The 25,864-nt window shown below is 31.8% G+C and overlaps 4 protein-coding genes across 8 annotated transcripts; 2 read left to right on the top strand and 2 right to left on the bottom strand.

Annotated features, from left to right (window-relative positions):
* Positions 1-443: 443 nt before the first annotated feature.
* On the bottom strand, positions 444-22,291 carry LOC120131505 (pyruvate dehydrogenase E1 component subunit beta-3, chloroplastic-like). Of its 2 annotated transcripts, XM_039148491.1 has the most exons (6): positions 22,286-22,291; positions 9,749-9,754; positions 2,590-2,759; positions 2,408-2,508; positions 2,269-2,312; positions 444-1,537 (listed from the first exon to the last, which is right to left on the bottom strand). In XM_039148491.1, exons 3-6 carry the CDS (start codon positions 2,696-2,698, stop codon positions 565-567), a joined length of 1,227 nt encoding a protein of 408 aa, XP_039004422.1. In that variant the 5' UTR covers positions 2,699-2,759; positions 9,749-9,754; positions 22,286-22,291; the 3' UTR covers positions 444-564. The 2 variants fall into 2 exon arrangements, with proteins under 2 accessions (XP_039004422.1, XP_039004421.1); XM_039148490.1 differs by lacking the exons at positions 9,749-9,754; positions 22,286-22,291 and having other exon boundaries at positions 2,590-2,827.
* Positions 3,606-6,445, top strand: LOC120131507. 2 transcript variants are annotated; one of them, XM_039148494.1, is made up of 5 exons: positions 3,606-3,997; positions 4,095-4,206; positions 4,348-4,440; positions 4,785-5,015; positions 6,006-6,445. In XM_039148494.1, exons 1-5 carry the CDS (start codon positions 3,690-3,692, stop codon positions 6,237-6,239), a joined length of 978 nt encoding a protein of 325 aa, XP_039004425.1. In that variant the 5' UTR covers positions 3,606-3,689; the 3' UTR covers positions 6,240-6,445. The 2 variants fall into 2 exon arrangements, with proteins under 2 accessions (XP_039004425.1, XP_039004426.1); XM_039148495.1 differs by having other exon boundaries at positions 4,785-4,985; positions 6,006-6,441.
* Positions 10,386-11,209, top strand: LOC120131508 (protein TIFY 5A-like). Of its 2 annotated transcripts, XM_039148497.1 has the most exons (3): positions 10,389-10,562; positions 10,599-10,687; positions 10,832-11,200. In XM_039148497.1, the coding sequence occupies exons 1-3, from the start codon at positions 10,505-10,507 to the stop codon at positions 11,033-11,035; spliced, it is 351 nt and encodes a 116-aa protein (XP_039004428.1). In that variant the 5' UTR covers positions 10,389-10,504; the 3' UTR covers positions 11,036-11,200. The 2 variants fall into 2 exon arrangements, with proteins under 2 accessions (XP_039004427.1, XP_039004428.1); XM_039148496.1 differs by having other exon boundaries at positions 10,386-10,687; positions 10,832-11,209.
* On the bottom strand, positions 14,726-18,185 carry LOC120131506 (peroxisomal (S)-2-hydroxy-acid oxidase). Of its 2 annotated transcripts, XM_039148492.1 has the most exons (12): positions 18,079-18,185; positions 17,373-17,529; positions 17,084-17,208; positions 16,553-16,599; positions 16,365-16,442; positions 16,127-16,251; positions 15,952-16,018; positions 15,803-15,865; positions 15,649-15,718; positions 15,460-15,560; positions 15,254-15,358; positions 14,726-15,077 (listed from the first exon to the last, which is right to left on the bottom strand). In XM_039148492.1, exons 2-12 carry the CDS (start codon positions 17,507-17,509, stop codon positions 14,892-14,894), a joined length of 1,104 nt encoding a protein of 367 aa, XP_039004423.1. In that variant the 5' UTR covers positions 17,510-17,529; positions 18,079-18,185; the 3' UTR covers positions 14,726-14,891. The 2 variants fall into 2 exon arrangements, with proteins under 2 accessions (XP_039004423.1, XP_039004424.1); XM_039148493.1 differs by lacking the exon at positions 18,079-18,185 and having other exon boundaries at positions 17,369-17,484.
* Positions 22,292-25,864: the final 3,573 nt, after the last annotated feature.

Raw genomic sequence — 25,864 nt, 5'->3', positions numbered from 1 at the left:
AACAATAAAGGAGAGAACACACCAAATTTACGAGGTTCGACGAGAATATCGTCTACTCCTCGGGCACCATACCGTATGATAACTTCACTATATCGCCAATATTACAACAAATTGAATTCTTTGGAATTCCCAAAGTAAGAGAATGAAGAATACAAGAGGAAGAGAGAACTTGTTTTTGAGATGATTTCTAATGGAAATACTTATGCCTATTTATAGTTGAGTTTCAAGAACAATATGTTCAAAGTTTGGCCACCTACCAAAGAATTTTCCAATATGTACAAGTTAGCCACCAAATATGAAATTCACATGTTCAAAGTTTGGCCACCAACCAAGATGAAATGAAATTTCAAATTGCCAACTTAATTTCTAGACATATCTAACAAGAACAACATCAATGACTTAAATCCAAAAACACTAGCAAGTTTTAAATTGACACAAAAATGGTAACAAACAAAAATTAGAAATCGAAAACAAAGTTGCAAGAGAACTGGGTTCATAATAAACATGAAAAGACTAATGGAACATCAACTATGCATCAGCATTTCTGCCATAGCAAATTTGCAACTATCGGCAGAGCTGCTCAACGGCTGTCACAATCTGGGCAGGCTGAACGACAGTTACTTCCTCAAGTGTTCCCGCATATGGTGTAGGGACATCCTGTGAAGATAAGCACATAATTGGAGCATCCAAATAATCATTGAAATTCTCGGTAATGGCAGCCGTCAAGCTAGCACCAATACCACCAGTCCGCATGCACTCCTCCACAATAAGAACACGATGTGTCTTCTTTACTGAGTTCCCAATTGTGTATAGATCAAATGGTTTCAAAGACCTAATATCAATTACTTCGGGATCATATCCCTTGTTCACCAAAGTTTTAGCTGCCTGCATCACATGATATCTCATCCTTGAATAGGTTAGAATGGTGACATGTTCTCCAGGCCTCACCATCTCAGCTTCCTCAAGATTACAGATATAATCCTCATCTGGGATTCTCTCCTTGAGGTTGTAAAGCAAAACATGCTCAAAAAGGATAACAGGGTTCTCACTTCTGATTGCAGCCTTCATTAAACCCTTGGCATTGTAAGGGGTTGAACATGCAACCATTTGGATTCCAGGGATTGATTGAAAGTATGATTCAAGACGTTGAGAGTGCTCAGCCCCTAGTTGGCGTCCAACACCACCAGGCCCACGAATGACGATAGGTATGGTAAACTGGCCACCAGATGTATAATGAAGCATACCGCAGTTGTTGGAGATCTGATTAAAAGCAAGGAGAAGAAATCCCATGTTCATTCCCTCAACAACCGGTCTCAAACCAGTCATAGCAGCTCCAATTCCCATGCCAGTGAAGGAATTCTCAGCAATCGGGGTATCAAGAACCCTAAGGTCCCCAAATTTTTTAGCCAGTCCTTTGGTCACTTTGTATGAGCCTCCATAGTGACCCACATCTTCACCCATGACACAGACACGAAGATCCCTATCCATTTCTTCTTCTAAGCCCTCTTGAAGAGCTTCAAAAAGTAAAAGCTCATGCCTGCAATACAATATATATCTAGTTAAATACTGATAATAGGACATGATGTTGTTAACATTTGTCCATAAAAAAAGTAAACAGCAGACACAATTGTGAATTTTTTATAACAAGTACGACTGTAAAAATTTGTACGATGCAATGTAACTCCATAGCAATACACAGAAACAGATACAATATTTATACACGCATAAAAACCTATATGCATACATGGATAGAAGCATGCATGAATACACCCAGGACTCAAGTGACAGCCTTTTCATTTAACATCTGACAACTGACAGTCTGACATAAATGTCCACGTCATTCAGTTGACAGATAGAGAGAACTAAATCCTTGAAGTAACAGTTGCATGAATGGTACCAAATTACTGAACCTCAAACCGTACATAAGGTTAGATACTTTGTTATACAGGCATCTCAAACAGAAACTTATCTACACAAACCAGAGGCATAGTACAACCTAGAAAGTATGGTATCATTGGTAATTCTCTTATATTTAAAAAGTCGTACATTGGAAAATAGTTATCAAACAAAAGAAAAGAAAATTTCGCTTATTATGACTACAAGAACATTTTCCAGCAGAGGATAAATCTGAATAGAAAGCCAAAATACATTAGATTCCAAAATAAGACCGCAAGAACAACAACAACAGAAAGTAAAGAATTCAATGTTATCTTACAGGAATGTAACACTAATTCGTAAGTTAAATCAGAGTAAGAAATAGAATCATACCCTGGTTTCGAAGATGAAGAGACAGCGGCGCTATCAGCTTTGGTCTAGTTAAAATTAAAATTACATTAGCAACACAAAATAAATAAATAATCGAACCTTAAGATTCTACACGCAAGAGAGAGAGAGAGAGATTAATTACTGCAACTGCATTGGAAATCAATTGTTGAGCCCTTCGACCCTTAGAGTTCAGATTCAGGATTCCACCAGATCTGATCACTGAAAAGCTCGCTCCTTTCCCCACTGCACAAAATCAAATTTAGAAGAAAAAAAACGAAGTTAAAAATTAAGTGAAAATAAAATAAAATCCAATGAGTAGCTTACCGGAGAAGGATCTAGGAGGTGATAAAAAGGAGTTATTGGAATCGAAAGAATTAGACGGTGAGGATGATAAAGTTGCGGCAGCTCCAACTCCTTGGAAGATCGCAGCCATTGGTTTTGCACCCGCGAAAAAAAAATGAACTGTTATTTCAAAGAAATGGAACCGCAAATGAGTTACGAAGAGAAGACTGAATATATATACTTGAAAAAATGAAAAGAAAATGGGCGGAGAATTTGAGGCTCTTTTTAGGGAAAATTCTTACTTAGTCATTAAATTATTTCAACAGATTCATTTTGGTCAATTAATTATTTTTTTAAATCATCATTAACATTACGTATTAAATTCATTTTAATCTTTGGTCGTTAAAAATTTAGCATAATTTTCTATATGATTTTTTTAATAATGATGTAACACTAATTTATGATGATGCATTAGTAACCAATTTTTTTATTAAATAACATTAATAATGATTTGGGTATCATATTAATTGGTTTGGGTTTGTTAGAGTGATATGTTGAGTTAGTTGTAGCGCATACTAAAGGAAAAATCTTTTTAGGGATCGTAATTTATGTTGTTTGGTGTTGTTATATTTATCATATTTGACAGGAGAATAATGATAGATTGCATAGAATTAGTCTTAGAGGCATTGAGGGTATGGTTTCACTTATAAAGAGTAATGTTTCGTTGAAGTTAAAGGAGTGTATTTGAGACAGAACTTTGGGCTTGTTGCTGAATGTGACTTGTTATAGGATATTTTTTCTTCTATTCTTTATTATGATGTTTATTAATAATTAGAATTATGATTAATTTAATATAATATGACAATTTCAAATATTTAATTTATTATCATATTAATTAAAAGTACATAAAATTGATCGTTTTATAATTATTGTTCTTAAGTACTCCGTTTTCAAAATTGACACGAAGCTCCTTTATATTGGGATCAATTTGTTTAATTTTAAATTAGGATAGACTTCAGATGAATTTTACCAAAATATAGGCATATCTCTTCTGCATATGGCAATGCGAAACGGTGGTAAAACACCAACCACAACAAGGTCAAGTTAGGAGTCGCATGTAACAAGTGCTGCTCGACGGGAAAATGGAAGTTTTCTATCTCTTATGCTCAATCCTGTCCACATTTTTCACTTCCCTCGCTCTCTCTCTCTTCCTTCCCTTCCGCTTCTACTTCACGCGCCACCGTCCTCATCCTCCACTCTCCACCACCCAAGTTGAAGCTGTTTCTCTCTACGAAGGTACTGTATGGCACGAGCGTCGCCGCCCCATCCGCCATTCTTTCCGGTACTCCGTTCGCTACGCTCTTTTCGACCTAGATCACGCTCCCAACACGCCTCCCGACCACCTTTCCGTCGAAGAGGCTCGTAGGTTTACCAAAACTGACGGCCCTGTGTAAGTTCCTGAATTTTCTTACCCCTTCTTTTGTCAACACTTTTTTTTAAAGTTTTATCTCAATTATTTGAGTATTATGATGAAATAACTGTGACAGTTTTCTGCTAACAATTCCTCCAAGCGTGGGGTACGAACAGAATCCATTGAGCATATATTATTGCTATGATTTGGAAGGAAACGCTAAGCTTCTGAAGAAGTGCATTGCTGAGGTTTGTATTTTCTTTGTTGAATTTTCCCCAAATGGAAACCAAAGCTTATAAATACTAGCTACTTTAGTTTTGCTATAGAACTCATTCAATGTCGAATTCTACTACTTTATTTGTTGACATCGCTGTTGATTTGTATTTTAGGTAACTAATACCCCCTGGGGCGAAAGAGTATTATTTGTTTTCGACCCAGATTCTGATTTAGTGGCAAAACCATTGCATGTCAGCCCTTTCATGGTACACTCTCTGTGAATCCTTCATTCCTGTACATTTGTTGTTCTAGCTTTACCCATTTCATTAGTTTCTAGTGTTATGTATTTATATATCCACATATTGTTATTCGTTAAGAATTCAGGGGGTTTACATCTCATTATAATTTCAGATGTTTTCATTATTGGATTTATAAATAAGTGTTGACAAATTCTTCTATAAATTTTACTCCAGCATGAATATGGCGACTATTTGGTGTAGATAAATTAATCAATATGACTAAATATTCATTCCAGACTTTGATTCTATCATGCATCATTCAAGAATTGCATTTTCTCTAACCATGTGAGCATCGTGGGGAAAATGTGCAGGATATGCTCGGGAATTGGAGCCTTAGAGCAAATGCTCCTGATCAAAATTTACTGGTTACAATTTCTGTTCAACATCCTGAGCTTGGTGATTATTTTTTCGCCACCTTGAAAGCCAAAAGAGTCTCTCAGGAATCAGTGCATGACCATGCACTGTTTTTCTGGTTGATGCCTCATAAAGTTGCCCTGTGGATATACTGGCATGTAAGTCGAACTAAAAAGTGCTCAACTTTGGTATGGGTTGGACTCTTGAGCTTACTATGAACTCCATCAGTTCTCTACTGCTTCGGCCTTCGTGTGATTATGTTGATAGAAAAGCATTTTACAGCCTAAAAGCAGTTTTATAGTCACTTCTATTTTTCTTTGTTTCTTATATCACCCTTAAGACTATTAATACTCTAAAATCTTTCTGGCGAATTTTACTGGGTAGAAGGGTTTGCATTTTCATTTATACTGAAATAAGGAATTAAAATACCCGTTTTTCTGCTTGTGGTTTGTATCCTTGACATTAGCTGTATAATGCGGACTAGTACAACATGCTTTGCAGATGTCGGAGAGAGTAAGACGAATAGAGGAAATTCAGTAGAATTCTTGGGAATTGCTTGGGTGATTTAACAAAAATAAGAACAAACATTTTTTAATGAAAATAAGGTATAAAGAGAGCTCCATTTTTCAATCTTGAAAGAGAAGTACAATACTCAGCTAGTTTCAAGCATAGTCAATTGTTTATTTAAACTCTAATTAATTATGCTTCTTGATCAGCTAAGCTATTCAAGTGTAGATATATGGACTTATCTCAAGGCCTATTGCCTGTATTGCAACTTTGTTGAACTTTTATGTTTAGCAATTATGATCTGAGTGCTGAATTGATATATCAGAATCAATTTGCAGTTCAACAGTGTAAGCTATGTAAATTGACATCTTTTGTGGGAACAACTATGCATTTAGGTGCCTGTAATAAAAGTTTTACTTTCAATGTTTTACACCATTCACCATTACAAGCTCGGGAGCACGTAGAAATTCAAGATTAGTTTGTTACTCTTCAGCTGGACTGTGTTTTATTTGGATATACCCCAGAGGTTGAGTGACCATTGGTTTTAGTGTTGCCGTTAGGAATGTCTGGTCTATGAACTCACTCAGCCTCACAGAGCTTGGTCTGGATTGCTGGATGCTTTAGGATATAATCATTGTGTTCATAATTCCCAATTACTATTTTTTTCCCAGGCTCTAAAGCTATGGTGGAAAAATGTGTCATTCATACAACATCCGAGGTACACTAAGCCGTCATACAGAGAGGAAGCTTCGAATCGAAATAGGAAACTGCTATGCTGTCCTGGATTAAGATGGAACAAAGACAAACACATGCAGGTTGGAGGAAGTGATTCGGTAACCGAGGTTGAGACAGATCATGAGGAACGATGTTTTGTATGGAGAGATGCTAAGTGGCCATGGTCTTGAATACTACATGAGTGATGAGTGAGCTTTCCCTATCATTTTGAGCCCATTATGCTTTATTACAAACAATATCGAGCTTGCAGGCCAAACAAAAGAAGGAATAGTGTTCTATTCGAGACTGGTGTTGGCTATTGCAATAAGGTAATTAAATATCATGAACCAAGTCTATATATAGGTGGAGATATTCCCTTGAAGAGCTTAATTGAGTAATTACAATAGCTGTGAAGTTTATTACTTGAATTTTATGTTAAAACTATGCTTTAATTATAGTTCATGCTTGACCAAAAATTATTTTGTATTATTTTCACAGGTTCTCCTAGTTCATTATATATTAGTATGATAATATATTAGTATTAAATATTATTTTATCAGTTTGATCCTAGAATCCGGTCATTGTCGGCCACTGACATTGACTGTCATCGTAATGGTTGGACCCTAAAATTCTAATTAATCTTTTTTTTAATCTTTGAATATGAATCGTGTGTGAGTATATATATATATATATATATATATAGTGGTAGAAAATGAAAAAATATTCACTGGAAAAAAATAAGGAGGTAATTTTAATCTTTGATCTCTTTCAATCTAATGTTTCTAAAATTATGTAAAACAATAAGAGTTTTAAACAGCGTAAGTAGAACTTAACCTATTAATAGTAAAAAATGAAAAGATATTCATTGAAAAAAATAATAAATTAATCACAGTCTTTGATATTTTTTTATTCAATTGTCTAGAAAAATGTGAAACTAAAAGAGATTTACTAAATACAAGTGAACCTAACCATATGTGCGAGTGTGTTGATGATGTTGTTTCAAGATGATTCATTAAAAAAGAGAAAAAAAAGAAATATGGTAACGGTGATTGGTGCGAGTGGATGATGGTGAAAGGGATAATGATGAAAATAAGTTAGTAAACGAATAAAATCAATGTAAGATTTAAATATTAATAGTTAATTTTTATGTATGATCAAATTAAAATAATTTATAGGTATTAAAGATTAAATAAATTATTATATCAATTCTATTATTTATCACATTAATTTTATATTTAAAAATCAGCGGTCAAATTATACTATTTCATACTCGGGGGACCTAAATGAAAATTTATTATAATCAAGGGATTATTTGCATAATTTACCCTATAAACAAATTAATTAGAAGTATCATCCATCCTATTGCCTATAAAACAGTATTGTTGAATTTTAGAATTGTTACCATAAACTCAAACGCTAGTTAATATTAGAAGAAACTATCCAAAAGAAGATTATGAAAAAAAGAAAAGAATAAAACTACATATTTTTAAATTTGTCTATAACTAACTTTTAAACAACGATTTACTTTGCATATTTAACTTTGATTATGTGTTGTAAGCAACCAACTAAAACAAACAAACAAAATATTGTCATTTTACGTCTATCTGTATTATATTACTTATTTAAAACACTAATATTAATAGAAAGACAATTAAACAGAAACAACAGTCTCGGAATTTCCGAAGAGAAATCCACCCCATTTCTGTCTCATTTAATACAAAGATACATCGCTTTCAAGAATAAATAAATTATCAAGGAAAATTCTAGAACGCATGTGATTCGTTGCAATTCACCGCTAATTTTATACAGTAAAATTTACAAATGGTCATTAAACTATGTGAAAATTATCCTTTTGAACATTTAACTTCTAAACGTTACATAATGAATATTAAATTTTAATTTTGTTACAAAATGGGCACAAAACCATTAAGAAATATCTCTTTTGACCCTTAAATTATAACTAAAATTTAATTTACTCATAATTTTAATTAAAATATTTTTTATTAGGTTCGTTGAATTGAAAATAAAATAGATATAGATAAAATAAACACAATCTTTTAATTTTATATTATAAATATTAAATTTGTACCATATAAATTAAAAATTATTTGATATGATATTATAAAATTATGGATGTATGATTTTTAAATTACATTAAATTTTTTTAAATAAAAGTTAAATGCTTAAATCACATCATTAATAAAAAAAAATAATTTTATTATTTGATAATATAAATTTTCGGACGTCAAAAATTATAAATTTTTTATTTTAAAAATACAACAACAGTTAAATAAATAATTAGTTGTAAAATAATTTTTGCTTAATAAAAAAATTAATTTCATTGTTTGATGACTGAATTTTTTGAAAATATTTTTTAATTTTAAAAATAATTTATTTTCATATATTTTAAAAATATTCTAAAAATCCTATTTTTTTTAGAATTACTACTTAAAAACGTTGAAAACTATTAAAGTGAAATTTTAGTTATAATTGAGGGGCTAAATAAGATATTTTTCATTAATTTACCTTAATAACATTTAACGATTGTTATTTATTTAATTTAACAAAGTTCAAAGATTAATATCTATTATGTAACTTTTAAAAATTCAATGACAAATAAAACAAATTTAAAAACAATTGTTACTATTTATGAAATTTACCCTGTTTTATATTAGTGGTGCATTTCAATGCATGTTATTAGTGGCACGTTATCAATATGTTTAGTATATTTACCTTTCTTTTGTGATGTTAAATTAAATCAGTGTCCATTCATTTATTTAATTAATAGGATTATTAGTTCCTAAGGTCTTCAAACTTTCGAAAGAAATTAAGTGGCTTTTAAACTTTTTATTTTTTATTTTAAATTAGACCTAATTGGTGGTATCTATATTGCCACATATGTGAGTTGAACATGTATTCAAAATTTAAAATTTGACCCTTAAATATTTTGTATCCTTTTATTTTTATTTAAGATCTTGGGTTTGAACAACTATCTTTGAAAGATCGATGTATGTACATTGTCAATAGTTAAAAAAATTAAATAGAAAATACCTTATAATTACCTTAGACTATTAAAAAAACTAACCATCTAATATTTTAATAACATAAAATAAATAAAGTTTTTTATTTAAATATATAATTTTTAAAGATTAAATGTTAACATAAAATTTGTAAGATTAGACATATTTTTGCACACATGATCTCTAAAATAACCATGTATCAATAATTAAAATGAAAAAGAAAAGAAGAAAATGAAACAAAAAATAAATAAATTTTATTTAAATTATATATATATATATATGATATGGGTTAAAGGCATGAGCATGAGTTAAATAACAATAATAATACATACATACATACATATGAATTTTATCTTTAATCAATAAATAAGTATATATTTAAAAGATTATATTTAAAGGGGTAAAAAAATTAATATCTAACCAATGTGAAACTTGCACTACCAAATCCCACATTGATTAGATATTAGCTTTCTAAGTATTTAAATATAATCTTTTAATACTCACCGATAGGGATAGACATATGATTTTATATTAGGAGTATGAACTTAAAATTTTATATTTAAATTTTAGAAGATACAAAATTAAATTATCATTAGAAATTATAAAAAAATACTTAAAATATTTAAAATTTTAATATTTACAAGGTGTGAACAAAATATATAAATTTTAAAGACTAAAATATTGTTCTACCCTCCAGATAAAATACTTGTCTAAATTTTAATTTCATGATGATATATTTTTAATAAAGTTTTAATTAGATAATATACTTATAATTTTTAGGGAAAGAAATATATTTACTACTAAAACTATAATCAAGTGATTTTGTATGTAATTTACCCATTAATTAAAAATAGGTCTTTGTACTTTTGTGGGATAGTTTTGATGCATGACATCATAATATAAACCAAAAGAAAGGCGTAACCAGAAATGTTGATATTTTTTTAATATTTCTGATAGTGTCTAATGTTAATATTTTCGGTATAAAAAAATATTTTAGGTAACACTCTATTAAAAATGTTTAAAAGATATTAACATTTCTAATAACATATTTTCTTAGACTTATATTAGTCTGTCTTCTTTAGAATCTCAATTTTGTTATACAAATGGAAAACGTAATTAGGAAACAAAAGAATACATGTTGCACGTGCTTAAATAAAAGCAATATTCCACAGCTATTTTTTACGTAGTCGTGTTGTGTGCCTCGTTTCAGTGCATAACGTGTTTAGCGTTGCTTTCAAAACAACTGTGCCCACCACAAGATTCCAACCCGGCCCCTTTGTATAAAATCCCTTCTTCTTCTTCATCTCCCCCCTCCATCTTATCATTGTCTTCTGTCCTTTGAATTTACCATTTCTTCATATTCGCCAAAACACACCTTTCTCCCTCTCTCAGTCGCTTTGTTTGGAACAACGGTACTTTGATATTCATAAATCAACATGAGACGAAACTGCAACTTGGAACTTCGCCTTCTTCCTTCTACTTGTGCCGGCGACAGCCACGAAATGATGGATTTTTTTGCTGATCAAAGAGTACTGGAAGAAAGAAGCGAAAACCAGCAGCAACAGCTAACGATTTTTTACAATGGAAGAGTTTGCGTTTGTGATGTTACAGAGCTTCAGGTTAGGATTGATTTTAGTTGATAAACTTTATGCAATTCATGCCTTAGAATTGAATTAAGGGATCATTGATTATTTGTTCGTTCAAATCAAATGTTTAAATTTTTTTTAGATCTAAAACAGATTGCTGGGTTTGTTTTATTGCAGGCAAGAGCCATTCTAATGCTTGCAAGCCGGGAAAGGGATGAAACAATAAGAACCCCGACCGGATTAGAACCGGCGATGCCGACGTTAAAATCTCCGGTGAATAGCCCAAGCATGGCGCTTTCCATGAAGAGATCGCTACAACGGTTCCTCCAAAAACGACAGACGCGAATCCAAGCTACCTCTCCTTACCATTATCATAAATAGATCATCATCAATGCTTGGGATTTTGTGGAACCTAAGAAACTGATCTATCTTTCTGTTTAGCTATTAATGCCCATTTCTTTTTTCCTCTAAATTTATGTATGAATTAAGCGACTAGTAGTAGCTTGAAGCCAATTTTTTTGTTACACTAATTTGTTGTTTCTTTTTACCGTATTAAAAACCCTAAAATATTTATCTTTTTGTTAGTTTAATCATTCCTATTATTTTTATGATCGCAGTCACTAAAAATGTAGTATATAATAATAATTTTAATTTTTAAAATTTATATATTTTTATCAATTTAATTGTAAATTAAAATAATTTAATAAATTTAACTTTTAAATATTTAAAAACATATTAATTTATCCTCATTTTTATTCTAGGCATTTTAATAAATTTCACCATTCAATAAATTTAGAGGGGAGGGAATAAAGATGAGCTCTCAAATATGCTTACTCAAATTTATTTAATTATTTTAAATTAAAATTAAATTGATAAAATATATAAATTTTAATCGTCAAAACTATTCTCACACCATTTTACGTAATATTTTCCATTACTTTATTATTAGTCTAATACAAAAGTTGGTTCGATTGAAAATATATTCGAATAATAATAATGCTAGATTCGAGCTAATGAGAGATAATCAAGTACTTTTCGATGAAAGTGTTTGTTTGTTTGATTTAACACTTTTTATGTTTATAGTTTGATATTATATGATATTTTATATTTTATTGAATTTTTTATTCTAATAATTTTATGAATATTTTAATAATGTTTAATATTTCTAAAAAAATTAAAGATAAAATAAACTCTTAAACTCGGTTAAAAAATCAATTATATCCTCAAACTCGAGTAAAAAAATTAATTATCCTTCTATCATGTCATGTCAGTATTCACACGTGAATTGTTACATAAGTATTACGGATCACCACATTATTACAGTGGATCACTACATTAATGTTGTTAACGGCCACGTAATCAGTGTTACTACTAGTGTTTGTAAAAAAAACAAAATTGATAGAATTAAATGATTTTGACGATAAATTTAATATTGTTTAAAAAAACTACTGATTTAAATTTACTAAAAATCAAAACCAACCCTAAAACATTAAATTTTTAATATCACACTACCATACAATGTTATATGAAAGATAAAACACTAGAAACACAAAAATTATAATATCATGTACCAAAAGAATGAAATAAACTTGAGAATTTGGGAAATGGGAAAGCTGGCAACTTGATGCAAACGCGTATAAAATTTAGTAAGAGCCGACCCAAGAGAAAGCAAAATACTCGACAATCTCAGTAACTCATATGTGACCATATCGCACGGGCAGAAAACGAAAAACATGAAATCGCAAGGAAACTAAGTTCCCCGCCCGCGGGTTTCACGCCTTTGCTAATGAAGACGCGTATGGATTCTATGTTAACAGAAATTGAAGCCGAAACATCAGTTCTGCTAAGTAGGTCCACAAAATTTATGGCAAAACATAACCAACCAACGCCTAAATTGGCATCAAGTTTTTAGTATGTACATTAAATCGAATCAGATCCCAGTCCGTACCATCAAAGCTTTGTTTAAAGTTAAATTTAGGGTAAAATATATAAATAATCCCCAAACTTTTAGGACGCTTGTATTTTGGTAACCTAACTTTTGAAAATTACAATACAGTCATCAAACTTTTAATTCGTTTTTATTTTGATCCCTACCATTACCTCCGTCAGTGGTTGCTGACGTGGCACTTAACCCGTTAATTTTTCCTGACGTGGCATTTTCTACTTCCTCCTCTTCTTCTTCTTCTTCTTTTTCCCACACACTCTCTCAATAAAATCTCAGATCCAAAATCTTGCCATTTCTTGAATTCCTTTTCTCTCTCTATTTTCCCAAGAAAATTCAGCTTCTCTCCCTACTTTCTCGGGAAAAAGAATAAAAAAGATTAGGGAAGTAGCAGCAAATAAAAAGGTCTCCTCAGATAATCAGATATAATGCAAAGGTACAATAAGTCCTTTGATAAAAATGCATCATTATCTAAAGGCCCTCAACATGCAGAATCACACATCTTTAGGCATCGAATAGAACACAGTTTTTTAGGCCTTTAAACTGATGTGGGCTACAGGATTAAAGACAAAATCCTTTTACTTCAGTCTTCAGTTTATAGCATCTTCTAGCTTCGAAATTATAAAATACTCATATTTATTTAGTTAATTGAAAAAAAAATTACAGGGGCAAAGCATCTGAAACAAAAAAAATCTAGTACCGACACATAAGAAGGTATTGATACCGCACAATCATGCATTAGAGAGCTTTAGAATACTTTCCCATGGCAAGCACCAAACATACTTTCCCATGGAAAACATCGAGGGAGTTGCGGGGATCATCCAATCAGTCCCAACATATTTTAGAATAGTATGCTAGTTTTGCGTCATAAACAGCAATGGAAACTCAAAAGGAATTCTTAATTAGAGAAGCTGGCGGATCGGATATCAGCAAAAAGTGATCGGATATTAGCAAAAAAGAAGGAATTATATGATAGCAATACAAAACATCCACGAAGCCAAATTAGAGAAGCGGTTGATCATAAGCACCTGACATTGAAGATTCATGAAACTAATAAAACACGAGTAAAATAGAATAAATGCTCATCATTTCTATAATGTTTGGAAGTTATGTTTCCCTAGACCATAATAAATTTACACCTAACTTTTCACGTCACGAAGACTTCTCGAGCATTTTTTTCCAATGTTTGTTCGGGATACGCTCTACTATGTTTCAGTTTGTCTATGGTGCTATTCATTTTGAACCAGATATGATAACTCAACAGTCAACATGGAGTTATGAAGCAGATGACTTGGAATTTGAGGGCCAAAATCAAGATTCACTAGTTAAAAGCACGATAAATTCTTCCAAGTTGTGCCAAATTTTCATCCATCCACTCTTTAAATTCCTCCAAGTATACCCGTCATATTTCTTTTTTATTCTTTTTCCCAAGAAAGTAGAGAGAGAAGCTGAATTTTTTTGGGAAAATAGTGAGAAAAGGAATTCAAGAAATGGCAAGGTTTTGAATATGACATTTCATTGAGAGAGTGTGTGAGAAGAAGAGGAGGAGGAAGAAGAAAGAAGGAAGAAGAGGAGGAGGAAGAAGTAGAAGATGCCACGTCAGAAAAAGTTAACGGGTTAAGTGCCACATCAGCAAGAGGCAACGGCAGGGACCAAAATGAAAATGAACTAAAAGTTTGATGAATATATTGTAAGTTTCAAAAGTTGGATAACCAAAATATAAGCGACCTAAAAGTTTGGAGACTATTTATGTATTTTACCCTTAAATTTGATAATCCTTCTTAGTGAACTTAAGTTCGAAACATTATCATTGATTATAAAAGATTTTGAGTAGATACTATCCTCTAATCATCTTGTATTATTAAAACAAAGTTAAATTTAACCGACAAATTATACGTTTTGTCCATTAGGATAAAATTTTAAGTACGAGTATTCGAGTTCAATGACTTCTTTTTTTCACCTTCGAATGTTTTAAAAAGGTTATTTTAGTTTTACTTTATCGAATATATAATTTAATTTTTATTTTAAACCAATAATTTTTTTAACGAAGCACATTTTCTTGGAATCAGGATATAACATTATAATATATCATCGTCAAGATTGAGCTGAGCCAGTTTGACATTCCATAATTTGGAGGAATAAAAAGGAGCAAACATTTATAAAATTAACGCCTTTTGCACGAGCTAATTTCTTACACTTGTATGAAGCGCCGAGTTTGAGGTGATAATTAAAGTTTATTCTCAGAACTTATTTCCCATTTGCAATGCGCAATTTCATAGAAACACACCAACCGGGTTACAGCCTGGGCACAACACGAGGTTTGTCCCAGTCGGCCACAATGTGGTTGCGCGTGATCTCCTTCAGCGAGCGGCAACCACTTAATGCCATGGTCAGCTCAAATTCATCACGTAGCATCTCAAGCACTTTCCTAACACCAGCTTCGCCTTCAGCAGCCAACGAAAACACCACCGGCCTTCCAATCTGAAATAAAAAAATTGGAACACACCCAATGAATTCATCTATGCCATTGAGATTTCAAATGCTCTCCAAACAGAACATTCTCAATGTTCCAAGTCGTCTATTGGAACAGCAGAAAGGAAGGATAGGCTAATTGGACCAATGTCTGTTTTTCGTATCTTAATTATATAAGTGCTTACAAATATTCCCGATGCTCCCAGAGCCAATGCCTTGAAGACGTCGGTTCCACGCCGAACCCCTCCATCGAGAAAAACAGGAACTCTGCCTTGGGCAGCTTTAACCACCTGTACGTCGGCTCCAAAAAGGTATTAAAACTCTAGCAGTAGTACAGAAACACGATTTGATAATACATCTTTCAAACCAGAAAAAGAAGAAGCATTTGTACCTCTTCCAAGGCCATGATAGTTGCAGGTACATAATCAAGCTGGCGAGCTCCATGATTGGATACAATAATGCCTGCTGCTCCAGATTCTACGGCTAACCTTGCTGCAATATTAACATTGTAGAGTTTTCATGGCAAGAACGAAAAGAAGCTTCATCGAGTTGGTTCTTTCTTTAAGGTCAGCTTGCTTACCATCCTCGGCAGTAAGGACACCTTTAACTAGAATGGGCAATGATGTGATTGTCTGAAGCCACTTCACGTCCTGTTTTATAAAACATAAACACAATTTGAGTATATATTTCTATTTGATGCAGTACCGGAAACGTAATGTATAAAAGAAACTTACTTTCCAGCTAAGTGTCCGATCAATTTGGCCAGAAACATAGGAAGCTAGTCCGGAGTCATCGGTCTGCAAGATAATCGCAGGATTTGATGAAACAATGGGTAAAGTAAATAACGAACAACAGAGAGTGATTAGAGATACATATCTCCTACCTTATCCATTTTGCCAAGGTTCAAACCCTCAAAGTTTTTCAAAGTCAGGAATGGTGGCAAAGTAAATCTGCAAATGAGTCCATGCAAGAAATAATGAAGCCAAAATAAGACCTCCTTTCTTTTACCAAAACTTCCCATTGTTAATTAATTAATTTGCTTGCATTTATTGCCTCACCTGTTCTTGATATCAGCTTCCCTGCGACCAAGTCTTGGAGTGTCCACGGTAAGGGCAATCGCCTTGAAACCAGCTCTTTCGGCTCTTCTCACAAGCTGTGCAACCACATTCCTGTCTTTGTATACCTGATCAAAAAAACAGTAACCATTGATTACTCGATGATTCAGACAATTTATATCTCAATGCTCACAGGCAATACTAAATAGAGAACAGTGTAAAGATGAGTTCTCAGATTCACATAGAGCTGGAAAAAGCGAACGCCAGGTCCCGTTGAAGCGACCTCCTCAACACTGGAAGTAGCCCATGAGGATAGTGTCTGAAGGGGAAAACATAAATAATCTAAAACAACGAACTGCTGAATGTGGAACAAAAGCCATGGAAAAATTCGGATTTAAAGTAAAGATGAATGAATGATTAGAATCAAACCATTATTGTTCCAGCAGCTGAAGCTGCTCGGGCTGTTGCGTATTCTCCTGCATAAAGAAACACACTTTAAAGTTAGGACTTAGGACACGGATAAACCGCTTAGAACAAGTATTCAACACATACACACAATCTTATAATAGTATTCCAGTAAAAGACAACAAACCAGCTCCATAAGTAACATCGAACAATGCTATCTTAAAAAAACATTATGTCCAGTTGTTCAACTTCTATGGCAAAGTTGGTGAACAAATCGTAAATATTTACAAACAAATTTCATAAAGAATTTGCTGTTATATCACAATAAGAAACTTAAATTTTATATCTTATTTACAGCTTTGCTTCTATGAATCACTATTCTACAAAAGAATTTTGTTTCCAAAACACCAAAGTTGCAATGTCAATCATCATGTAGGTAGAAAAATGATGATTGGCATTGCAATTTCATTAACCTTGTGAATATCTTATATAACTTTGGTGTATAGATTATATGCTTGTTCTAAGCAGTTAATGGCAAAACATAAGTATTCATACCGTCAGGGTGAGCCATTTTCTGCATAGCAGTTGGGGCAATCATGATAGGCATCGAAATCTTGAATCCCAAGACAGTAGTGGTCATGTCAATCTTGCTAACATCAATAAGAATGCGGGGCCGAAACCTATTTTCCAGGAAAATTAATGAATAGCATCACTAAATGAAAACACAAACTATCATATATCTTAACCTACAAAGGATAGCCGGAAAACTTTTAAGTAATGATTCTTTTCTGAGTGCAAGTCCACAACACGAAAGCTAATTCATTTGTAAATTAACAGAACTTACAAAATCCTAGAAAATGCATTTCGATTCTCCTTGAGAGTCCACTGGTCCTCTGCACCTGATGCATAGTAGTCATAAACCATCTTGGGTAACTTTTCCTTTGCAATTGCCTCATATTCAGACACATTAGTTATCTCCATTTTTTTTCTCCCAAACTAATCTGAGTTCCGGAAGAAAAAAATTGTCAGAGTGATATCATTCAGAGAGATTACATAATAGGAGAGCTAAAATAAAGGTGACTATCAAGAGTTTAAGGAAACAACAAATCGTTAAGTGAATAAGACCCAGGATTTAAACCAGCAACCGCAATCTAAATCCCTGAATAAACACAAAAATCCCCAGCACAGAACAATTAGGAGTCCTTTCAGCACTTTTACCCATACTTTTTACAAATCCACTTAAATCTTCTGTTGAATTAAGAGATCTCCACTACATCCAACTCTATAAGGAACATAGTGAAAACGACCATATGATAGTAACTAAAGCTGATGATTGCAACTTTCAAAAAAAAAAGCTGATGATTGCATATATAATCCACATGAATAAAATTAACAGAAAACGGTTGACAAGTTTCGATCTTTCAATCATTATTCAACCGAAACCGGATATCAGTTTCAAACCCATCATCACGTAAACTAAGGTTTTAGAAGAAAACTATGATCAAACAGAATAATATAAGAAGGGGAGAAATGAAGAGCAAAGAGCAGACCTTGGCTACTTCCAACAATGGAGAGAGAGAGGCTCAGATTAACTGAAAAGGATATGAAATAATTGTGGAGAGAGAATCAAATGAAAAAAGAACAAGTGATATGGTGTGGAGATTGGAAGTGAGAGAAATATACAGGGAGAGAATTGTCTGGCTTGATTTCCCAAGGTTAGCACTTGAAGCCAAATTCGGGTCACGGAAACGTCAGAGCTTGTGTGGAAAGATTTTTGTTTCATTATCACCCGTCGCTCAAATATAAAATAGTCCACTGAATGATTGTTTGATTTTTTTAATTTAAAATACTTTTAATTATTTAATAATAAATATTTAAACATACTAACAGATAATAAATTTAATTGAAAATTTATATAAATAATAATCATTTTTCTAATCACTAAATTATTTGGTTCGTGTTTTATAATTAATAAATAAAAATATTAATGGCTCTATTAATTAAATACTTGTTAATATTTTGATAAAAGTCGAAATTTGTTATTATTTGTTCTATATAGCTTCTAAAAGATTAATGAGTTTTATATTATATAAAAAACAAATAAATTAATCTTATTATGCATGAATTATGAAAAATTAACTCAATCGAGTCGAAAATCAAATTTCAATCTAAAACTATATTTACATCGTTACGGACACAACCTATTGTTTAAGAGTAAAATTGGAAGAGAAATTGATGTTTCCTTCTTTATATTTCTCCAAACCATAAGTGCGTACACGTCCTAAGTATTCCACAGGGGAACAGGTCAAGGGTAGAAAACAAAAAAAAAAATCCAAACAAGGTGGCAAGAAGACCTTATCTATATCACGTCTCCGTTGTCAACTTTCGGAGTGCCGCGAGTGGAACTACTCGCTTTCTTATATTGGGATGGTGGCCCTCACGGACATCAAATGCGTGTGGTCTTTTGAAACAACTATTTGAGGAGAACCAGCAAAACCTCACAAAAGAAGATGGAGCAATAAAATTAGAATTATGTTATTTTCTTATTAAATTCTTTTAAAACATTGACACGCAACTGCGTGGCTGACGGCTCAGATAAGAAGTTAAACGTAGTTTGCAAGGGGGGGGGGGGTTTAACAAAACCAAATAGGATTAATGAAAATGTATTTTACAAATTAAATAATTTTCTATTTTAATTTCTATCTGTTGTCAAATATTTTTACTATGTTATTTAAAAAACGCCCTGTTGTTTTCTTGTGTTATTGATCTCTAGTGCCAGGAAAATAATATCTTAGTATTTACTAAAATTAATAAAAATGTTTTATTAATTATATTTTATAAATGTTACTTGATCCATGATTATAAGTATTTATTAACATTTTCTAAAAATTAATTAAAAATAATAGAAGAGAGTGGGTGTCCAATTAGGCTATCTAATATTTATGTTTCCATGGTTACATTACAAAATTATATTTTCGTTTATTATATTACGATAAGTAATAATATTTTCCAATTCTGTGGGCCGACTTATGAGTCCCTCAGTTTACCAATATTCTAATACTACATAGGTTCAGATTTTTAAATTTTAACCAATTGATAATAGAATAATGCCAGATGGATTTAGAATTTTTTTAATTAAAATAATATTATTGAAAAGAAAAAATGGAACTTACCTTTAACTTAATTTAGTGTTTAATAAATTATTCTGCATGCATGTGAGATAAAATACTTAATAGTAGATATGATTCGTTTAAATATATTATAGATAAATACTTATAATAAATCTAAAAGGAAGACACAACACATTTAAATAAAAGTAAATTAGGGTAGAGTTGATACTAGTGAGGGTTTCTCTTCACAATTTTGATACATTTAATTAATTATAGGGTAAACTACACATTTAGTACTTAAATTATTATTTTTTATTTCATTTTAGTATCCACCATTAAAACTTAATGCGTTTTGTACATAAACTATCAATTTTAATCCGTTTTAATACCTAAATTTTCAAAAAAAAATCAAAATTTAACGTCAAATTTTGAACATGGTACTAAAATGAAACAAAAACTAAAGTTTTTAATGAGATACTAAAATGAAACAAAAGCTAAACTTTATGTATGGTTTTGGAAAATTGAAAGTTTAGATACTAAAACGAATCCAAATTGATAATTTAAGTACTAAACGTGTAATTTATCCTTAATTATATTTTAAATTTGTTAAATGATCTCGATGGTTAAAGATAATGTTACTATCTCTTGAGGTCTTTGGTTAAAGGATGCATCTATATAGTGCTTATACATTATTAATTGTTAAAAAAATCATGAATAAATATTATTTTATAATTATTTTAGATTATTAAAAAAATACATTTTCAAAGAAATCATTTACATTGCATCGAGGGTGCAAATTATTTTTCATAAATAAGGGTAATATTATGACACATGTTTTATTTATTTATTTTAAAAATTTAAAATTTATAATAAGGATACTTACTATAGTCCACTCTTATTTATCACAAATATATTTACTGATAATACATTTAGGGATGGGCATGAGACTCAAACCCGATGGGTTTCGATCCGTCTCGATCGGGTTTGGTTTTTTTTTAAATTGAGTTCGAGTCAGGTCGTTTTTTTTAAAATGATGTTCGGGTCGAGTAAGATCCGGATTTAGGTTAAAAAATACCCGACCCGATCTGACCTTAAAAAATTATAATTTTACCTTATATATTTAGGAATAATTACAATAACACCCCTCTATATATTATTTTTTAAATAATTTTTTTTTAATTATTTCGAGTCGGGTCGAGTTCAAGTCGGGTGGATGATATATATTTTTCAGATCGGGTCGGGGTGAAGGATATAAAATTTTCGGGTCGGGTCAGATTGGTCGAAACTAAACCCATACCCATCCCTAAATACATTCAGTAATTACTTTATATATACTCACACGATTAATGAAAAAAAGAAAAAAAAATTAATGCACCTCTATTGCATTATCTAGATAGAACCTTTCTTCACAACTTACTCTAGATAGAATCTTTTTAATTGTATTATATTTTCTTCTCTTTTCTATTGCTTATTAGATTTTTGGTTCTTTGCTGTGTGTGTATTGGGACTATTTTGTAGTTTTTATTTATTGGATTATAGCACACAACTGAATGTTAAAAAAAGGTAAACTACATCAATGGGTCACTAATGTTTGAGTGAGCTTCTGTTTTCCCCACTGAAGTTTTAAACGTTACAAATTGATCACCAACGTTATCGAGTTGTAACAAAATGATCACTGTCAATCCCGTTAAATTGATGACGTGAAGATATTTTTAAAAATTAATATTTTATTTTACCCCTAAATTAGTGTTAACACATCAAATAAATCCTTAAACAATGATTCTATATCTAATTTACTCCCAAAAACATTTTAATTTATATTTTTCCCAAACATCCAACCACCTCTACTATATTCAAATCACCTCTCTTACTAAATGAAAACCATACTTAAACAAACTCTCGTCTGTTTAAAGCATTGAGTTTGCCAGATCTAAAGGGGGATTAATACGGTGATGTGAGCGAGATTTATACACCTGCACAAAATGGGGTCGAAGGTTCCTTATGGCTGTTGGCTAAAACTTACGTTGCTGTAAATATTTCTGGTGTTCATGAGCTCATAACCCATTGGTAATTCATATCTAGCAAATAACATACGTTGGTTAGCTTAGCTTCAAATTTGATATAGAGGGGGGTTTTATGAATAAGGTTTAAATAATTTGATTACAGGTTAAAAACTCATACAACAATAGAGCCATTTGTGGTTGCGACGAATCGGCAGCTTAGTGCAGTTTATCCAATTAATAAGCTTTTTCACTCTCACTTCCTTGACATGGTGTTGTATAGAAATGCATTGTCCCGGACCGTTGTTGTTAATGTAGGTGGATTACTAGAGTTGACAGTCTTCCCTACATGGAATTGATGTCAGCAATATTCAAGGATTGGAATTTTTTGACCAGGCCCTCCCACTGATCCCGAGAAAAGGTAAATTTGGTCAATTCAGATAAATTGACAAGGTTTGTTTGATAAATCTACAACGTATTGATTCCATTTTGCTTTATTCAAAGGACTTGCATTCGATGATAAGGATTCACCAAATGATCTTCGGGCTATACATATGCTTTTGATGGATTTGAGATTTGGTTTGCTGCTGAACAATGGGTTCGAGACTATTGTTCATTTTAGTACAGGAACGATGAAATGGTTCGACAAGACCCAGAGCTTCAAACCGGTGGAATGAAGTTCGAGAGGAGGGTCACGGTGTCGGTGACAAGAAAGACGAGCCATGGTGGCCTAAAATGCAAACTTGTGAAGACCTCGTACATTCAAGCACCATTATCAAATGGCTTTCTTCTACTCTCCATGCAACCACTAATGCCGGCCAATATCCTTATGAAGGTTACTCTCAGGGATGGAACGTGGGGCGGGTGGGGCAGTTGCCCTCCATGAAAATTTAAGATTACTATATATTTTAATTTTTTTTTATGTATTTCTTATTAAAAATCTATTACGTCTCCCTAGAATTTTAGTTCATCATTCTTAAGTTTAAATTTGTCCCCAATATAAAATCATGTATCTGTCATTGATTACCCTCTCAATTATCCAATCCTGACCCGTAGGTTCATGCATGAGAAAGACACTCATGAATTGAACTCGAGTCGAATCCCAACAAGATTTTCTTTAAATTAATCACTGCTCAGTTGTAGACAAATGGTATAGCATTGATCGAAATTATGTCTAGGCATTCATCGAACGAAGTTTATCTGGGACAAAGAGACCCACCCAAATGAACGTCCGATGAAACATCGTTAGCACTTAGTAGCTTTTAAGGAATTTGGAAACAGGCGTTATATGAAGATGGTTTTTTTTTAAATGTTGTTTTCGTTTTGCAAGGAGGTGTGATGGGGTGTTTGGAAAAAAAATGAAACTTATAAAAATTTTAAGGTAAATTAGATATAAAAATCATTGTTCAAGTATATATTTGATATTTTAGTAGTAGTTTAGGGGTAAAACACATATTAACTTCGGACCATAATCTACTGAAGAACAAAAAAAATAAAGCCTTTAAATCACCATTTGGGATTCTTAAAACACTTCCAACACCTGCAAGCCCTCTACTCGAGGCACCATAGAAAAAATGTAAACATGTAACTTACATAAGCTAATTAATGTTGTGTTATTCAATTCCTACTTTGTTCATGTGTAGTTGCAATATGAATATTGAAGACTTGATAAACAACTTATTGAAGTAAGAAACTACCGACACCGAACCTAATTCATTTGTCATGTCTTCCTTTTACATGCGTTTGGTTTAAGGATGTTTTGCATAAACTTTACTTTTTGATAACTACAGCAACATTAATTGTTTGAAGCAAGATACACATGCATTCCTTTTTCTATAAAATAAATTGAATTTAAAGGGAAAAGTTTAGTCAATCTATGCTTAATTGGTACTTTTGAAAGATCGAGATGGCCACCGAAAATAGAGTTAGTGAATTTGATTAACAACTAACTAAGCTCCTTAATCACATTAACCCCATAACGAGAAAGTACATGATACGAGAAGTAACAACAAATTAAATGTCAAGATCATGTGATTTTTTTAATTGGTTGCCCTCTAATTACAAGGCTTCGCTTTAACTAATCTGGATCGACCCGGGTCACACACTTGATTTTAGTGGGTGAGTCTCCCAACGGGAATTTTCTGCATATACAAAGACTCAAAAACTCGCGAGCTTAAAATTTTCAAGCTCGACTCGAATTCAAAATCATGAAATGAAGCTCGTAAAAGCTCGAAATGAAAAAAAAAATCTTAATTCGATTGAAGCCTCGAACTCGAACTTGAACCTTAAATACATGAAAATCTTACTGTATTTTAAAAAAACAACACATAAATGTTTATATTATTAATAATTTATTTAAAAAAATAAAATTTTAATATATTATATTTTCGAATTGCTCACGAGCTTTTCGAGTTGAGTATCAAGTAGCTCATTTTGGCTCGTTAAAAACTCGAGCTCGAGTCGAGTCCATTCGATTCGAGTATTTATCGAGCCTTGACCGAGTCGATCTTGCATAAATCACGATCTGTCTCGTCTCATTTACAGCCCCACCCTTTAACGCCGAGGGATGAATTTTTGTTCCTTATTAGGTTAAATAACAAATTTATTATTATTTTTGAATGACAAGTATAATGTGTAATAAATAATTACAATACATATTTGAATATATTATAATCAAAATCAATGGTTCCAAAGTTAAAAAAATTATAGTAATTTTATATATGATTTATGTAAGATAAGAATTTAAGGACGTCTCGAGCAACGGCTTTTAGTAATTTTCTTTCAGGTGAAGCTAGTCAAAGATTTCTATATTTCCTTTTACAAATTGAATAATGAATTGCTTTTAATAAAATAAAATATTTTATTACTACCTTGACAAATTGATTAAATTAGCTATCACTCAAACGATTGAAGGAATTTAGATCATGAAATTTAGTTATAATGTTAAATGGCCTTTTTAGGGTGCACAATGTACTTTTATTATTGTATTAATTTAAATTGTTATAACGTTAAAAGAAAGCATAACAATTTATTATTTTGGATGTTAAAATACAATTTTACTATATATATCATATTGAATTAAAATTTAATAAAATCCAAGGGACTAAAACACAAATAAACAAATTAAAGAGACCAATTCCCTTGCCTGTCCCTGCTCCCAAATTAGCACAAGTTAATAAATCACCTAGGTCCAATGCATTTATTAAATAGTAATTAACTCCATAATTTCAGAACAAGAAAATGGGGTTTGATGTTGTGAAGAGGCAGAGGCAGATATATAGACAAATTTCAGAATATTGGAAAATGAAATTGAATCAAATAGTGTCTAGTTGGAAAACACACAGACTTTGCAGGCATGGATAAATCCCAATACGCCAAAGGCAGCAGCAATCATGAATAAAACCAGAAACCAGTAACAATGCAGGGGAAGGAATGGCACACGCTCACTGCTTCCATCTTCTCTTTCGACATCCAAAAAATTTGCACATTTGCTTCAAACATAAAACAACTGCACAACACCACAGCTGAAATAAGGTGGTTCAATTTTGGAATTCTTCAAGAATTAACACTAACAAGTTGTATTTTCCCAATAATTTTAGCTTTGACTGGACAAAAAATTCTGAGGGTGAAATCTATATCCCATTGTCATTGCAGTTTGCATACTATCATCAAGAAAAGCAGAAACATATTTGCCGAAAATCCAGTTAGATTTTAAGGCCCTAGAGAAAAGCCTAAAATCTTGTTCAAAGCTACAAAACACTACACCCTATGGTCTTCTTCTTCTATTTCAAGATAGAACATCACTTCTTTCCTTTCCCCTTAAAAAAACACAGCTGTTAAAGTTGTAAATCATCAAGAGCACGAGGCTTGCAAGCTAAATATCCTAACCTCAGTTTAAAGCATCATAATTTTTCATATTGAATGTGGATATGATACAATATAAATATATCTAACTATTTTAAGCTTTTTATATATCTAAATTAAAGATTAAATTTTATACAAACATGTATATTCAATACCAATATTTTGGAGAAAAATAAAATGTAAGATAACTTAAAAGTAATAGGTCTTAAAAAATTATTTGACAAGACTTGAATGCATTTTACATATTGATATAATTAATTTTTTTTAGAGAATACAATTAGATTCTTGAATAAAAATAACTAGCAAAACTTAAAATTCTATGTTAATAATCATCACAACTCAAACATTTCACAATTTCCGAT

The sequence above is a fragment of the Hibiscus syriacus genome, unplaced genomic scaffold (genome assembly GCF_006381635.1).
Source record: "Hibiscus syriacus cultivar Baekdansim isolate YM2019G1 unplaced genomic scaffold, ASM638163v2 tig00110556_pilon, whole genome shotgun sequence".
Lineage (NCBI taxonomy): Eukaryota > Viridiplantae > Streptophyta > Magnoliopsida > Malvales > Malvaceae > Hibiscus > Hibiscus syriacus.
This window is presented reverse-complemented; position numbering and strand designations above follow the sequence as displayed.